This window comes from Pipistrellus hanaki (assembly GCF_964339955.1).
Source record: "Pipistrellus hanaki genome assembly, chromosome: 1".
In the NCBI taxonomy this organism is placed as follows: domain Eukaryota; kingdom Metazoa; phylum Chordata; class Mammalia; order Chiroptera; family Vespertilionidae; genus Pipistrellus; species Pipistrellus hanaki.
This window is the reverse complement of record NC_140503.1, coordinates 134,118,742-134,136,298: the sequence shown is the minus strand read 5'-3', so window position 1 is coordinate 134,136,298 and position 17,557 is coordinate 134,118,742. Positions and strand designations below refer to the sequence as shown.

General features: G+C 40.6%; 1 protein-coding gene across 34 annotated transcripts in view; it reads right to left on the bottom strand.

Annotated features, from left to right (window-relative positions):
- Positions 1-4,970: 4,970 nt before the first annotated feature.
- Positions 4,971-17,557, bottom strand: part of CELF2 (CUGBP Elav-like family member 2) — a 526,216-nt gene continuing 513,629 nt past the window's right edge. For 24 of the 34 annotated variants that reach the window (XM_084888498.1, XM_084888508.1, XM_084888526.1 and 21 more), the window contains 3 exons: positions 13,864-14,007; positions 10,482-10,653; positions 4,971-9,107 (listed from right to left, as the gene is read on the bottom strand). In XM_084888498.1, coding sequence (XP_084744624.1) covers positions 10,526-10,653; positions 13,864-14,007 — 272 coding nt within the window. In that variant the 3' untranslated portion in view covers positions 4,971-9,107; positions 10,482-10,525. Of the gene's footprint in view, positions 9,108-10,291; positions 10,654-13,863; positions 14,008-17,557 lie in introns of those variants that run through there. The other 10 variants (XM_084888518.1, XM_084888521.1, XM_084888511.1 and 7 more) reach the window with 2 other exon arrangements.

Below are 17,557 nucleotides of genomic sequence, written 5' to 3'. Positions count from 1 at the left end.
TTCTGAGCCCTGATCACTTCTCTTCCCAAGATGATCAAGGATGTATCAGTTCAGGTTGCTGCTGAGGACACAGCTTTGCCTCGGGAGGGCATAGGACCCACAGGCTTGTTACAGGCAAACCTCCAGGTGATTTTGCCATTTCCATTTAGGATACAAATGGATAGATAAGCTTTTCTTTTGGGAAAGAGATGCCACAGTGTAATCCTTAGATGTAGGAAGCAGGGATGGATTAGAGTGGGTAATCAGTTTCCCTTTCTGAGAATGGAGTTAGTTGTTAGGCCTCATGACCGTGGGTGTGCCGGCCTGTAAGGCGGGTATGTCTTCAGCGTATAATGTCTCTTGAGGGGAAAAGCCTGTTCTGGAACTTGTTAGTGCAGAGATCTCTGCTGGGGGAGCTGTGCTTTCTGGTTCATCCTTGTCCGTAGTTATCCAAGGAACCGAGGGAGAGCCATGGGGCTCCCTGGGGATGGCTGAGAAGACAAAAGGAGACCAGGCCAGCAGAGGGGAGCTTAGTTGACCATGTCAGTGGATGTGAAGATTACTACCCACTGGTTGAATGTACTGAGGACTTACAATGTGAGGGTCCTGGTCTGTTTTCTATATCTAGGCTTAGTTACTCCTTATAACAACCCCATGCAATAGGCATTAGGTATTATTTTTAACCCCCATTTTGCCAGTGAGGAAATGAAGGCACAGAGAGGCTACACGGGTATCAGTGGCAGCGTTGGCATTTAAACAGGCAGTGTGACTCACCAGAAATGCTCTTAAGTGCTTTGTATGTTTTTAAGACCAGCTTTGTGATGGAAGCGTAATCCAGTGTCTCAAAATTGCAGGGTCTCTTCTGGGACTTTAACTGTAATTGACCAGTTGAAGAACACAATATGTCCTTTATATTTATATATTTAATATATAACATTAAATATATATTATTAATATATTTGTATATTAATATATTTGTATATTTAATATATAACATGATGTATATTAATATATTTATTTTCTAATTAAAAATGCTCAGGATGTGGCAGGTAGAGGGTACCCGGCTGTTTTGCTGCCCTGTAGAGAGAGGTTAAAAGAAACGTATTTACCCCAAAGTGGCTCCCACCTGACAGGCCCTCAGGCTGTCCCTCTGAGCTGGGTCTGCAGACTGTAAGGGGAATTTGTGGGTTTCATTCTTTGTTCCCTGACCTAGGCTTCGTGCTCTCCTACACATTATCGCCTGGGATGTGTTCTGTTTAAAAAAAGAGGATGCTTTCTAACTGTGTGACTGGTGCTCAAGGCAAAGAAGAGAGTATTTCTAGGGCACCTCCATGCAGCCAGCTCTGCAACCCTGGAGCTCTACCCATGTAGACCAGCGGCTTTCAGAAGGCTACACTTTTGTTTTAAACCTCTCCCCGACCTCAAACCGCCTGGCTCCAGCAATGCAGTCTTTCTAGACCTTTTGATTTTGCTACCCTTTGCTCTTTTTCTGATCACTCAGTTTCACTAGCCTTTGCTTTTGTCGACAAATTTGTAAGTAGGAAGTTTGGGGTGCGAAGAGGTAGAGACTGAAAGATTTTCTGTGGATTTCCATTAATCATATTCTCTCTGTCCCTCATTATCGGGGATAACTAAGATTTGTTTTGTAAAGGATTAGGATGCCTGTGCCATTTTCCAAGTAGAAGTTTAGGATTTGTTTTTCTTAGAATCAAACATTAAGCAAGAAAAACAAATCTAATATTAAAACCCACAGCTAAATAAATCCAACATAAAATGCCTTTCTGTGCCAACTTATGGCCTGTAGGAAAAATTTCAAAAATATTCCTTCAAAGGGCCAAGCAGCAGGCTTCCCATTTAAGCTTTGCAACTGTTTCAGGATGTCTCTCTCATATCACTTTGAAATTTTATCCTTCTTATCCTGCATGATCAAACATCTTCTCTTGCTTTCCCTCGCCCTGCATCCTGAATAGACCCGCCATTGCTCCCCAGCAGGGGCTAGTTTCAGTGTCAGTCATTTTGGAAAAGCATTGATGCGAACCAGCATTATTCTCGGATATGTCTTTCTTTTTTCTTTCTTTGGAGCCTAAAGAGATAATAGTCTGAAAGGCAGTTGGTTTTCTGGGTTAGGGCAGATTCTGGATGCTTTCAGAGGTCTCTGGGAGGAAGGATTGCTCCGTTCTGCCACCCACTGCGCCGTGGGTAGAGACTTGCCATGGACACCTGGAAGGGGTGGTTTCCCAGATGCCTCTTGCTAAAGTGCACTCGGAAGAACTCCCCCCACTCCATTTTGATTCCAAAGTCAATTTATTGAATATTAAGTCATAAAGCCAGTGATATAATTTTAATGAAAAATATCGTGTATCACTCAAGACTCAAAAGGACAAAAATACCCCTTAGAAACACTGCTTTGAAAAATAATTACATTAACATTACACACAACAGAATCCTTTCTTAAGCTTTATTTAAGAAATCGAGTACTATATAGTTCAATATATATAAGACACATCCAGTATTGTGTTCCTGATAGCAAGTGCATAGATTTTGTTAAGATATCATTTTCACTCGATAGAAACGCTTTATGGTCATATGAAGATAATACTCTCAGTGATTTTGCCCAAGCATGAGAGGAGAAAACAGAACACAGCAAATATAGTGAACTACAACAGAGATGAAAAACAGAAACAGCGCATCAGCAGAACAGTCGATTCCTGATAAGTGAATAAGCTGATTGTTTGGTTACAATGTTTTATTCACTTATCAGGAACGATTCACAGAACATTCACATTCACTGTGTTTCCTAGCCTGCCAGCTAAGAGTCCTAGACCACGGGCTGCTCACAACTGCCGTGGGCCGGGCAGACACATGGCTTCCACCAGCAAAGGAAACGGTGACAGTTCTGTAATTTCCCAAGATGGGCCGTGCGTACACCTTGCTAACACTGCAGCTGTGTTTTACAGAATCAAATAAGTATGAATTTAAGCAGTAGTCATTAGTGCTTAAGGAAACTAGCATTTTTGCCCCTTTTGGAGAATTATTGTTTTTGTTGTTTTTTTCAGAACAACAGAAAAGTGGCTTTGCTTTCCCTTCTTTTACTTAGCATGAGTATTTTGCCTTGTGCTAAATGGTATATATATATATATATATATATATATATATATATATATATATATATAACATATTTAAAAATATGTATTACATATTTAAAAATATGTAATTACATATTTAAAAAATAAATGTGCTCACCCTCTTTATCTAACTCCCTTTCTCCCCTCCTCCACACCCTCACCCTATCCCCCCCAAAAAAGGAGAAAAAAAAGAACCACCACACCTTAGCCTTTTTTTTTTTTTTTTTTTTTTACCACTAATGTAAGCTGTGGATTTTCAGAGGCAAACTGAGGAAGGCTAAGATGAGATTTACAACAGAAGTAGTGGCAGGAAGTCAGCTCCCATCTATGCAGGTTTGGAGCTGCTGGAAGTCACTGAGGGTCTGGCCTATGGAGGAGAGACTGTTTTTTTCACCATCACCAGCCCCTCGGGTGTTGAGTCAACTAGAAAAGACAATCTAGGGCTCAAGGGCTGCCGGAACCAGGGGAAAGGCCAGAGCACCTGCTCGGAGAATCTGATTGGCAGCCAAAAGGAAGGCTGCCTGGTGCTGGGGGCCAGAGTCAGACAGAGCTTGTGCGTCTGAGAAGTTGGAGAGCTAAGACAGGGAGCACACATCAATGGAATCTTTTAAGAGCACTTGGAGAGCAATCAGATTCCTGAGCATGAGAGGTGGGCAGAACAGGGAAGAGGGCCTGTGGCTTCAGTTAGAGGGCATACAAGGACTGGTTTGTTCTTTAGTTCTCTTTCTGATAACTGTGGTTGGGGTGATAGTGAGGGGACAAAGCTTTTTAAAAAACATTCCTTCGTTCAGCAGGGAGTGTGCAGGTGCACAGGACTAGGCTTTTGTTTGGAAATGGGCCCTCGATTATAAAGACTGAAGCTTAAGGAACTTGACCCCCTCCCCCTCCCACCCGCCCACTGAACAGAGCTTGCATTTGAGCACTGAGATACATTTCTTCCCTTATCAGTTTTAATGATTAAAGTTGCTCCTGGATTCAATTAACTCTTAAAAATACATAATTTAAATTACTTTTTAAAAAATCTCTCTCAGTTGACACAACACACAGACTTAACTATTTTCACATCTTCTATTCACCAAGTAAGTTTATTTTTTTCTGCCCTTGAGAGCGCAGCTCTTTTAAAAATATGATTAGTTTCTAAGATGCATATGGCTGTAATATTATGCCTTTGGACCTGTGGGTAGGTAGAAGTTCTACTGCCTCTCTTCTGAAGTTTCTTAAGGTTACGCAACAAAGCAACAGCAGTTTGAAATGAATGTTAAAAACTGCATACACCCTGGACAGCGTGGCTCAGTGGTTGAGCGTCGACTATGAACTAGGAGGTCACAGTTCGATTCCTGGTCAGGGCACATGCCTGGGTTGCAGGCTCAATCCCCAGTAGGGGGTGTGCAGGAGGCAGCCAATAAATGGTTCCCTCTCATCATTGTTTCTCTCTCTCTCTCTCTCTCTCTCCTACTCCTTTCCTCTCCCTGAAAAACAACAACAAAAACTGCATACATACACCTGTGATAGAGGGAGAGAGGAATGAAAAGAGGAGAGAGGTCAGAAGAGTACAGAGGAGGTGAAATTTCCCAGTGTGGTCAGAATACCATAAAAGGTCTTGGCAAATGTGTAGGCAGTTATGTGAATCACAGAAATAAGTGTAAGTCTTGGAAGCAGTGGTTAAAATGGGCCATTGGACATAACTCAGAGGTGGCTGGTATGCAGTTTCTCCTTCCCCCAAATCAGATATTCACTTAGGTGGAATCGACTGTATCTTTTTACACAACAGAGAGAAAAAAACAGATACGTGAAACAGTGAGGTGTGTAGATGTATCACCAACATATAAGACTACCAACAATACAACACGCAGAGAGAGAAACAAGTATTAGGAAAATGGTTTAATATTGGAGACAGAAGCAAAAAACTGCATCACACAATAACATACGTTACAAAAATAAGTTTGTTTCAACTACACGGTTATGTTCACAATGAGGACAGAAGAATCAGAAAAAACTTTGATCTAAATAGCAAAAAGCAAACCCCTAAAGTTTTAACTAATACATTTATCCACTTAAAGTGACTGAGTACTTCTAAATCTATTTACCTTATTGTGTAACTGCACAATACAGAATAAAAAGTGAAACTTACCGCTGTATTTTAAGACAAAATTCTCATTCTAGATATAAGCAAAGGGAAAAAAGAAATCAAGCCAAAGTTTTTAATTCTCAAAAGAAAACCAACTTTCTATCAACCAGAAATCAAACTTGAAATCAGTCATTGTCAGGGGCCCACTAGAGTAAGCCACAAAATTTTCCATTTTTTTAATCTCCAGTATAAAAGTTCCACTGGTACAAAATGCATAATAAGTACAATCAATTGTAGAAATAGGAAAGCCTGCAATTTTTTTTTTTTTTTGGCTCAAATTCCATCAAACAACAAAATCCAAATGCATCAATAAAACAAACAATACTCAATGGTCTTACAGTTTCCACTAGGTTGCATTAACTTTGGCTTTTCTCAGACAATATTTAAAAACTATTTTGTAATTCTAAACAAAATATTAATCTACAAACAATTCTCACAGCACAAAAAAACACAAATACATTTTTTTGTATGACATTATTCAAAAAGGTAATGAAACTACAGGTTTTTTTTAAAATTTTATTTCTTCTTGTTAATTAGCACTTAATAATAAAAACAACAGTAAAATGAGTCCAGAGTAGCACAAGCCAAAGAACTAGAACCCCTATGGTGAAAGAAAGATGAACTTGTTCCGCCTTAAGAATTGCCATTTGATGACGATTCTCTAATTTAGTTTAAAAATGACTATTCTCTACACTTGATTTTTAAAAAAAAGCAGTTTCGCTGTGTGTTTTCCTCCTGGCACAGGCCCTTGCACCCTTGCAGCTTCTTCCTTTTGTTATTAAAAGATAAAGTGACTAAAAGAACAACTTGTCTCTGAGGAGGGTTATCTTCTTAACAATGAAACATGCCAAAAATACCCCCAATAACCCAGGAAGAAAGAATAGACTTTCCCACTCCGTGTGTCTTGGTTGCCTGCAAAATAAGAAACACTCAACTTAAAGTGCCCACCCTGAACCTCTTGTCAGCTGCACTCAGTTCCTCTGGGGGCGGTGCAGGTGGGAGAAAGGAGAGGCGGGCAGGGGGAGGGCAGTTTGCTTCAGTGAAGAAATGGGAAAAAACTGTTTTGAGATCTCTGTAGAGATTGGTAAATGAAGAGATTCAGAACGAATCTAAGAAGTTCAGATGGTGTTCTCTTGTGTTCCTGTGCATGTATCTACACACCACCATATATTACACGTGAGAGAGGCGTGTGTGATAACTCTTGTTTCAGCTGATTGCTGCAGGAAGTACAAAATAGCCCTCAAAGGATGAAGGAAGGCCCCAGCAGTAGTAAACACGTGAGGATAATACAAATCATGTCATTATAAGTGCACGTGCCCTAAGAAGGAAACTTTTTTTTTTTTTTTTTTGCATCATTAGAGGCTAGTCCTTTCCATCCCTGGGCTATCATCACATCCACACACAGACTAAACCCAGTGGGGTGGTGAGGAAGGACAGGGAGCCAGCCGTTTCTGAACTCCATTAGAGACAAAGAAGCTTCCAGGGCCTGCTTTCAGGAAAGCAGGGGTTTGTACTGGGGCTGCTGGGAGAACACTGGGATTTGTCAGGACAGCAAGGAGATCTGTTTATGTGAAGTCAAAGTCAAAGTAATATGGCACTTTAAAAAGTGGCAGCAGGAACTGATGCTACCCTGTTTCCTCGAAAATAAGACAGTGTCTTATATTAATTTTTGCTCCCAAAGATGCGCTAGGTCTTATTTTCAGGGGATGTCTTATCTTTCCATGCGCTAGGTCTTATTTTCGGAGGATGTCTTATTTTCTGGGAAACACGGTAGGTATTTGGTTAGTAACTGGGATAAAGAACTAAGTTTTACTTAAATGGCCAGTATATGCATTCAATTAAAAATTAGACATGTGTGAAGGGGAAAGGACTCTCAGCTAACTCCAGACACCTTGCTTATTCAGAGGCATCCACAGTCAGAGAAATCCCCAGCACAATGGCTGATTAGAAATATTAATTAGGAATATTTAGGAAAGAAAAGCAAAAATACCTCAAAAAAACTACCCGATTACCATGTCATTTATCTGGAAGGTATATGAAAATATTCTTACTTGGGATGTCCCACTACATCTGATCTCAATAGCATACAGAACTGAAGGTTTAGTTAGGTGCTGAAGCTACCCACCGTCTCTCTCAGGATTACCTAATAAACTGTGTTTAAGCAGAAGGAATTCTAGCGGCACATAAGAATTCTTCTTAATAAAATGACCAGAAACATTCAGATTAAAAAAAATATGGTGAAGGGAAAAAAGGAGAGAGGGTTAAAAATACATATATATTTTTCCTGCAGATTTGCCTTATGGAGTTTTTTTTCTTTTGGATCTCAACCAAAGGATAAAAAAGTAGTAAAAACAAAACAACTCAGAGAAGATAAATGTAGGGGGGGAAAAAATCCAAATTAGAATCACCCCAAAACAAACTAAATGACAGTATAAAAGTTATCAACATTCCAGATAGCTCTGGGTAGAAAGGGTTAAAAGTTCAAAACTTTCTCACCTTAGAGGTTTCCATATATTATGAAGAAAATACATTGTGAGGTTGCCATCACAGCATTGATGTGCAGAGTGGTTAAAAAAGTGAGACATGGGCACTTATACAATGTCTTACAAAAAACATCATAGAGAAATAACAAACATTAACAATTTCAGGCAACAAGACCACAGGATAGCAAGTTAACAAACTTTTTAACCTCTTTTTTTTTCTGTTTTTTGTTTTTTAAATATTAGGGATTTATACAAAACACATAATAAAATACCCATGTTATCAAATTACTTCTCACAAGAAACACACTGAAGCTCTAGGAAGGAAGTACCTTTGGAATTTGGCACTATATATTTTCACTTTTTTCTTTAAAAGAAAAAAAAAATCACATTTTGCTGAACACAAACACATCTAAATAGTCCACAATAATAATAAAAAAAATGACATCAATGCTTTACAAGCCAACACAAACTTATTCTGGAATAGTTTTTTCCCCCCCCTCACATGAAATTTTATTTTTTTAAGCAAACAACTTTTTTTTTTTTGAAATTCTTTTTTAAGTAAATCAGTTCTAAACTTGTCTTATCAACAAAGAACATTAAGACCGTAAGACTCATGATGAAACCACAACTTAATTCACAGAAGCACCAACGCAACACAGTTTACAGTAACCTTTCTCCTGTACATTGAAACAGTATAAAATATAGGTAATTTCATGTGCATTAAACCATGGATTGTCTAACTGTGAGTCAGTTCAGCAAAAGGTGACACAAATAGGTAGCATTTGCCCCAAAACAGGGTAAATATTTTTCTTATACTAATCTACAAAAAGTGGTTCTATATATATATCTTAATGAGAAAGTGAGCCACCTAAAATGGCCTTATCAAAAAACTTTACACTGCCTGAAAAATGTAAAAACTATTACAGACCTCTAGAGACTTAAAATCAGACAGTTTTTTTTCTCAAACTGTTTTTGGAAGTAGTCTGTTAGAAACCAACATTCTGTGTCCCTGGACACATATTGCTATTGTTACCAGTGACCGGGAAGAATGCCAATCCCTGTATAATACTTTCAAGTCTGTTTTATGAAAAGAAAAGAAAAATAAGAAAAACATTTTGCCACAGGTTTTTTTCTATAATTATTTTTTCTAATAATAAATTTCAGTCTTGCATGAATGCAGCAATGTTTTTCACATTGACTTCCCAGAATTCATAGCTAGATGAGGTCACATGCAAATTTCAAAGGTCAAACTAGATCAAAGGTCAGTAGGAGAACCAAATATGATGTGAGGTCAGAAAGACATCAGAAACAATGACGGGACGATGAAACTTTTTTTTTGAGACGCCACAGGGACATGCTAGGCAAACGGTGAACTAACAGGCATGAAGATGTCTAGGGAGAAAACAAGGGAGAGGAAAAAGTTACACAGAATCTACGCAGCAGCAACAAAATCACTCTAAGGGTGCAGGAGAAAAACTAATGCAAATCTTAGGTCATTAGAGAGTCTACTAGCCATCCACATAATTTGCATTTCTTACAATCTTTATCACAGCACAATGGAACCCCAAGAGAATCCATCTGGAGAGGGAGAGGGGATGGATTCTGAGTATTTTGGGGTGAGGGGCTGGCAAGGGACGGGGAGGATCCAGTTTCAACAAATGTAACATAAGGGGAAAGTCAGACAACTGAACTGTAAACTAGATAATGGAAGTTACAAACAAAATAATCAGACAGATACAAACAACAAGAGGATAAAGCATGAACTTAGGCCTAGGGTTCAACGGTGAGAAAAAGCCCATTCCTAGAAGGATTCCTTTAAAGACTACTTCAAAAGGATCTAACCAGCACAGAGAACTGCTCTTTAGGTACCCAATAAGTTAACAATAGGCAATAAATAACTTCCATTATTTCTGAGGCAGTAAAAATTTTGTACAAAAATAGAAATGCTTTTTTTACAAATAAAATTTACAGGCCTGTGGCTTTCTTTTTTATTTATGTATTATTTATGTATTATTTATTAAATTTATCTTTCAAGAAACATCAAGTATTTTCATTCATTGTTATTTTGTTTTTAAACCCTGTAGCTTTAAGAAACAGATCTCTAAATCTTTTTTACATTAATCCTTTCTAAAACGAAAATAAAACAATAACAAAATAGACAACCAGTGTAATAACCTGACCAATAAATGTCATATTTCTTTGAACCCTAAAATAAATTCCTACTTGTTAAAACAAACCAAATGTAGTGGAAAGACGTTTGTATTGTTTTAAGTGCTTCTCCTGGCTTTTCTCTTGCTCTAGGCCACCACCTTGACCTCTAAACAGCTGGTGCCCTCCCAGGGATAACGGGCAGAGGGGGTGGATTCTCCAGGCAGTGCTCTCAGGGCACCAGGGGGTCTCCGAGTTAGAACTGCACATCAGCCTTTGTTTGCCTTTTAAATGATCGAGATGTGATTTATTTGTGTATGTATGTTTTCCTTCGAAAAAGCAAAACAACAACAACAAAAAAAACAAACAAACCCCAAAAATCTAAAAAATAAAAAAAGAGGAGATTCAAATTGCAAAACAAAGGAGAATACAGTGGCACAACTGGAGGAGTTTACTCATAGAAACAAGGTAGCCCAAGTTTAAATATGGCGAATGGGGTTGGGGTGGGAGGGGGAGGTGGAGGCCTTATTGTAAAAATAACCATCTCTCTTGGTAAAAGTTGGCAATGTGGTCCTCCTCTGCCTTTCCTGTGAGAACAGGCTGGCTCGTGGGACTTACCCTAAGAAAGCTAAAATAAGAGCAGGGAGCCTCTGGGGTTAGGATCAGTAAGGTTTGCTGTCATTTTTGGAGCGCTTCAGCTGGACCTTCAAGCGTTTCATGCCAATCTGAAAGCCATTCATAGCCTGGATAGCAGCTTGCGCAGACACCGGATTGTCGTAGCTAACAAAACCTGGAAAACAGAAGGGGAAGGAAGGCAGAAATCAAGATGGAGAGGCGGTGCTTAGAGAAGGGGGTCAGGGCCCCCTGGACAGTGTCACTGCCATTGGTGAGTTACATGGGCGAATCCCATGGTGAGCAGGGCATGTTTTAAAGGCAACATTGGAAACTGCCACTGAAAAGCAGTGGAAAAATGGAGCTGGATGGGTAATTGGGTTTGATGAGAAAACCCCTCTGCAGAAAGCTAATCTCCACCTCAGATGTTTGAGTAAATTTAGTCTCTTTGCTTACTGATTTCAGCAAAACCACTTGTGTTTAAAGTCCCTTGGAATCCTTCTGCAAGAACCCCAGGAATGTGAGTAAGTGCTGCTCAGATAAGAGGTGGGTGCATAGGGCCCAACCAGGTAAGCCTAAGAGGCAGGATAATTTATGGAAAGGCCGCCAACAGGATGTGCTGTCAGACACCACGGCCAGCTTTCATTCTAGTTCATCCATGTCACAGGGCTTACACTTGTTTGGCTATTGGATGGGTTCAGTGAATTAACCCTAGAATAACTTATACTCGATTTTCAACATTGTGGGATTATTACTGAGAGGCACCTAGGCAACCAGGGGAAATGCTGGGCCTTTCTTCTTGTCTTAACTTCCATTTTCAAAGCTCCATTGAATTCAACAGAATGGAAATTGCTGCCCTTGTATTCCCAGGAGTCGCGGAGAATAAACAGTCTAAACAGCTCAGGGCTTAACAACTATCCTAACAGAGTTCCCAGTATCCTCTGTTTCAACACTCACCGCCAAAAAAAGAGGAAGGGCATGCTTTTGAAAAACTGATGATGCTCTGTGAAAATTAAGAGACAATTCTGATCATACAGTTTGTCCTAGCACCAGGGGGTGGGAGAGGGCAGGCGTGGCAGTGCCCCAAAGGTTTCTTTAGTTAATGCCTATGCAAAAGTGGTGAGCCTGTATAGTCCCTACTTACTTTTGGTAGTGAAAGGAAGCTCTCATACTAATTGCATTTCGGTTCTGAACATCAGCTGTTCAGACGGTTCTACATTAAGCTTCTCTATATACCTACTATTAAAGTTCAAAGTTGAAGAGAAAATTCCTTCACAGACTAGAGGAGGAAGAAAAAGACATAAATATATCTTGAGCAGAGTTCTTAGCTGACAAACATGAGTAGGTTTTTCATAGGCAGTCTATGTTGTAAAATGATGCTTTACACTTTTTGAAATCAAATTCCCAATAAATGTAATCTTGAATCTAAGACAATTGCTCAGACTTTCTCCTTGAGTTTTCACCCAGAAGTAGCAAGATGATTAAAGAATGGGAATGGGTCAAGGGTGAAATGGGTAATAAAACGTGGCCAAGAGGTTAGAATGAAAAATAGGGTCCTACCTTATGACTAGCAAACCTGGTTCCTCAAGAAATAAAACTGACCCACTGAGAAACCTCGATATGGGATGCCATGTCTTTTAATAAAAATTGAAAACTATTATACTAACACAATTGTCCATTATACTAATACAATTGTCTGCTGATACTTATAGCTATAACTTGCATTATTATGAACACTAAGTAGCTGTGGGCTGTGATATAAGCTCTTTTAAAAGCAGTAAGTATTTTCTCAAAATCAAACCACGAAGCTCCATCCCTTTCCAATCTCCAGACAAACCCAGGATGTTGTTTGGCGAGGAGGAATCTAAAAGTCTGGCTCAAACCTGTGCAGGGAAGCTCCCAGAGGTAAGCTCACTCTGAAACTCAGCCTTTGTAACAACTCACTTCCATTTCGCGGCCTCCTGAACCATTGCAGGGTTCACACACTTGCACGGCAGCAGTGGTGCTAATGGGTTCAGGCTGACAGCCTCCACTTGGGTAAAAACTGACTTAAGTGCTTGACATACTAATTCCCCTAACAACAAAGCTTCAGACCTTTCTGGGCAGTAGCACAGAGATGAGAAAGATGTTATGATAATGGGGATTTAGAAGCCAAAGCATTCTGGTGGCCCATTATTAGTTAGCCAGATACTAAGTTTGAGTTTTGGCTGTCTGAGAACCCCCGACCTTTGAAGTTTTTCTTTTTACTATACCATTTTATTTGTATTTCCTCTGGCCCAAAGGTATTCTACTTTATTTTATGTTCCTGTTAATACCTACTTCCAGCATGAATTAGTCAATTGGAGAGGTGACTCAAGCTAATGTTCTTTCTCAAACTGGGCTAGAACTTCTCACGTGAGTAATACAGACTTTGAACATTCTGGCCTCTAACTACTCTGGGGACTACAAGGATTTGAAAAAAAGAAAACAAGCAATAATGTAATGAGTGCTCTCCTCCTGGTGTAAAACATTAGTGCCTTCCTCTCTCGGGGTAAAAACCGCCTGGGGAGGCAAAGCAGGCTGCCTGCGGAAGGAGGACATGACAGCCAGCCGCCCAGGAGCTGAGTCTCCCCATGTCCTCAATGCCCAATGCCCACACCTTCATGCTCTGCACCCCCCAGGCAGTGCCTGCAGATCCCAGCATCCCGGCTTCTGGCTCCAGAACCCCAGCACAACACGGTGCTCTCCGTGACCGCGAGCCACCCCTGTGCTGCTGGAGCCGCACGTGGCGGGCGGCTGGAGCACGCGCCTCCTGGGACGAGGTGTGTACTTGTGTGCAGTGTACTGAGGAGGCCCCAGTACAGTGTCACCTGCATCCACAGTGGCTCAGTTACATCGCACCCGGCAGTGTAAGGAACTACTAGTAAAGTGGCCATGGCGCCATTCTGTACCAGGACAGCCTAAACTGCAAGTCACTGACGTATTCCCACTGGGCAGAGTTTGTGGTTCAGTATATGAGGTTTAAAGAAACTGCTGTTGCTCTACAATGACCAACCAGTAGACATATGTAGCAAGATACATCCATAGTATAGTATACAACATTACCTATGGTATGGGCATTTGGTTTAATTTACTAGATCCTTATTCTACAGTGCACGCTCGCTCTCGCGCTCTCTCTCTCTCTCTCTCTCTCTCTCTCTCTCTCTCTCTCTCTCTCTCTCTCTCTCTCTCTCTTTCTCTCTCATGAACCAACTTTTCCAACTCTGCTTTACATGGATCCAGAGACCCAGAAACCACCACCACAAGGCCCTGTCCTGACTTCTACAATATTTGCCATTTACACCTTCCTTCCCATGACTCCTCACTTGGGGCTGTGCTGTAATAGTCTAGCTTGGCTTCTTTTGCATACCAAAGCACTTGCTCAGATTGGTCTGTTTGTCAATGAAGACTTTAGCAGAGATAACATTTCCAAAAGGCATGAACATCTGCAGAATGTCCTGGTCTCCAAACTCCTGTGGAAGGTGGTAAATAAAGAGGTTTGCACCCTCTGGACCTAAAGAGGAAACAAAAATCAGAGTAAGGTATTCTTCGCCTCTTAGTTCCCACAGCCTCCTCTCAGGAGTGCCTCAGTAACAGGCAGGCTAAGCATTCGCTTTCCCTCGTACTGAAGGATGGAATGGATGGGTCAAATAGCACGTGCTGATGTGCCTTTTAGGAAAGCAGACATCCTCCAGCTTTTCATCATTTCCTCAGAAGTGTTGATTACCAAATAGCTTCTTTTTCACTGGTAATCTTCTGTGGGTCACATGTGCTTACTGCACATGAGCAATATTTCAATCCCTTCACAGGGTGAAGGTGGCAGACATGGGTAGAGTGGGGGAGGAGAAGGCAGGCGCGGGTTTTGCCTGGGTGGCCGTGTTGGCTTTATGTATATTGTGCCTCTCAGGGGAGAGAGTGTCCTGTGCATTCTAAGCAAATTGCAGCAATTGAGAATAATGGATATAGCAGTAATGCTGCTTGGATTTCTCAATCATTTACCTAATTATCCATCCAGTTTTGATTTGCCAAATCTCTTAACACACAGTCTAATAATCATCTTTATTAGAAATGACTGGCAATGAGTCAAGGCAGGGAAAAATAGGTAGCTAGAGTTTCACAACTGTGATAGGAATTATAGCACTGGGAATCAGCCTTGGAAATGAATGCATGAATTGCAGCAGTGAGTCAAAGACTAAGCTAAGCCAGGCCCTTCCCTCTCAACTATCACTTCCTAGAAATTCAAGAAACAAGGGCATTGTGAGGAAGACGTGAGCTGTACTGGCTGAAGAGGTAAGCTCTCCCAAGTTCTTTCCATTTCATTCTCCCACCTCTCTAGCTGCCTACAGAAAAACTATCTGAAGGCTAAAAGAAAAAAAGGAGAAGAGAGAATCCAAATGACCTGATGGAAGGTGATTATCTTCTAATATATAACAGGCAAGAATGCTTTCCAACTCAGAGGATGCGGGGGCTAGTTGCACATTCCTTCCCAAAGGGTCTGGGGAGGCCCCAAGTGGGATGCCTCTGGTCATGGTGTCTGGGAGGGAAGGGAGTTCATAAAATTGGTTAAGTAACCTCTGCAGTTGGTTCATGGAACCCTAACTGGCATTCCCAGGAGCGGACCCAGGACTGCTGGCCCCACTGAGAAGCCCAGGGGATAAGCTGCAGTGGGGGAGGGAGTCCATGGGAATAAGTCTAAGAAATATTATAACTGTGGTAAAAGAACTTTGTACAAATAAAAGGAATGAATATCTTTGCAAAGAAAAGTTAAACCAGTTTCTTCCTACAAAAAAATTCATAAAGAAGGTATTCTAACAAATGGGGTTTTTATTGGAAAACTTCTTGAAGCAAATTTCTGAAGCTGGACACAAGAATTTCTTCCTTCCTTAAGTGTCAGTGTGACCAGTTTACCTTGCTACCTCACTCACATTTCCAGGGACATATCCCATCAAGTGCAAAGGAGGCAGTCTGGGTTTAAAGGGACACAGTTGCAGGCTTTGATCCCCAAATGTTTCCTGGGTTAAGAAAACTCCTAAAAATGCAAACTGTAAATAGATATAAAACCAAAACACTGGGAAAGGATGTTCTGAATGTATTATGCCACAGCCATCCTTTGTAGTGTACAGATGGGCAAATCTGAATGTTCCTTTCCAACAGAAGACCCAAACTCACAAATGAGGATTAATGGTACCTAATCTGAATTGTGAGGTCATCTCACTTCCTGAAGCTTGGGGAGAAAAGTGCAAATTTACTGTTTATGCCTGGATAATCCTGGCATGCAAGGCTGCACTATAGTCTCAATGTGTGCCTTCCTGCCAGATAGGGGCCCAAGAAAAAAATGAAGACAGGTCAACCCAAGGAGGCTTGTCCTCTTAGTCATCACTTTCTCAAAAGTGCCACCATAGACACCCCTCCCCATTTCTCCCCACCAATACTGTTAACACTAAAATTGGGGAAAAAAAAAAAGTGACTAAAAGGAAAACCTCTCTTGTGTGCAAGAAAGGTGGCTACTGCCATAGATGCTAATGGTAAATAACAAGCGATTTTTTTTGAGTGTTTCACCACTTCTTCACTTCTCCCTTAGTAAAGCCAGCTGACAAATCCCACAGTCCTCAGATTTCTCCTAGAACTCGTTATTTTAACTTGTTAGAGATCTCTGTGTTATACAATGCTCTCAGCTGGTTGTTATTCATGTTTGTGGTTCTCACAGAGCACTTATATGAAGCACTGGAGGTTTCTATCAGACCACTGGCCTCCTGTTGGGTGTTAGAAGCTCTTTCCACTCATGTGTATCGTGTGTGTGTGTGTGTGTGTGTGTGTGTGTGTGTGTGTGTATGTGATTTGCCTCCTACAAGCTTGGGAAGGTGTGAAAGAGGCCAGAGGGAGAGGGTATTTAGGTGGGAAAAGTGGTCAGCTTTGCTGGATTTAGATCGAGAGGGATGCCATAACGCTTCGGAAGATTTTAAACCATATGCTGTACATATGCTGTACATGTGTTCCCGTGGGCCAACATGCACCAGGGCACACACGACTAAACATCAAGCTGACTTTCAACTCTCCCGAAAAAAGGACAGAACCATGTAGTAGCAAATCTAAATCTCTACATAATGATATTTTTTTACTTCCCATTATAACTTGCCTTTTCATTATATTTAATTAAACTAATATTAAAATGGTTTATATTTCTTGAGCTCACGTTAGCTAGGAGAGGATGATTAGAACGTATGAAAAGATGAGACGTGATTAAAAATAACTGTACAGAAAACACCATCAACAACAACAACAAATAGAAAACCCTACACCATGCCACTGGTAGCCTAAATACCTAAATATATGTAATCTGCATTTGGCAATCATAATTTTAAACTATTTTACATTAATCCCAGAGGGTTTGTTCCTGTACAAGCAATCCTGACAACTCAAGGTAGGGACTAAATTTAGGGCAGGGCGGGGGCAAAGCAGTGAGGAGATGTTATTTCAGGGCCCAGACTTTATCCCTAACCCACGATGTTTCGAGTCTTCTGGTGACATTTCCCCAGCAACGTGGTCTCTACAATTTACTGAGAGACACTGCTGGGTAATGGAGGGGTAACTGCAAAGCCAGTGGGGGGACTGGCTTTCACTGTCTCTTCTGAGGAAGTCATTATCTTATAGGACCTCCTGCTGCCCTTACTTGTCACCATTGTATAGTCAGAATCTAGACAAGGGACCTCAAAACGAGCTTTTCTCTGTGAGGTTGTGTATTTATGACATAGCATCTCCATACACCTGGGGACATAGTTATCTGAACAGCTGTGTGTGTGTTAAAAAATCTACAACAGCCACAACTAGGAGTGAAGAGAAAGTTGAAGTAATGAAAAGTAACTTAGATTTTCACAAATCTTTTATTTTAAACAATCTGTTATTTATAATAAACAGAACTTTCCACTTTTTTTTTTTACATGAGTATCTTTAAAGCTGTGTCCCCTTTAAAATTCATAACTTTATAAAGTAAAACTAGTCTATTTCTTTATAATAGAATGCCACGTTTAAAGTTGAAGTAATTAAGACAAAACCAGTTTGGAATT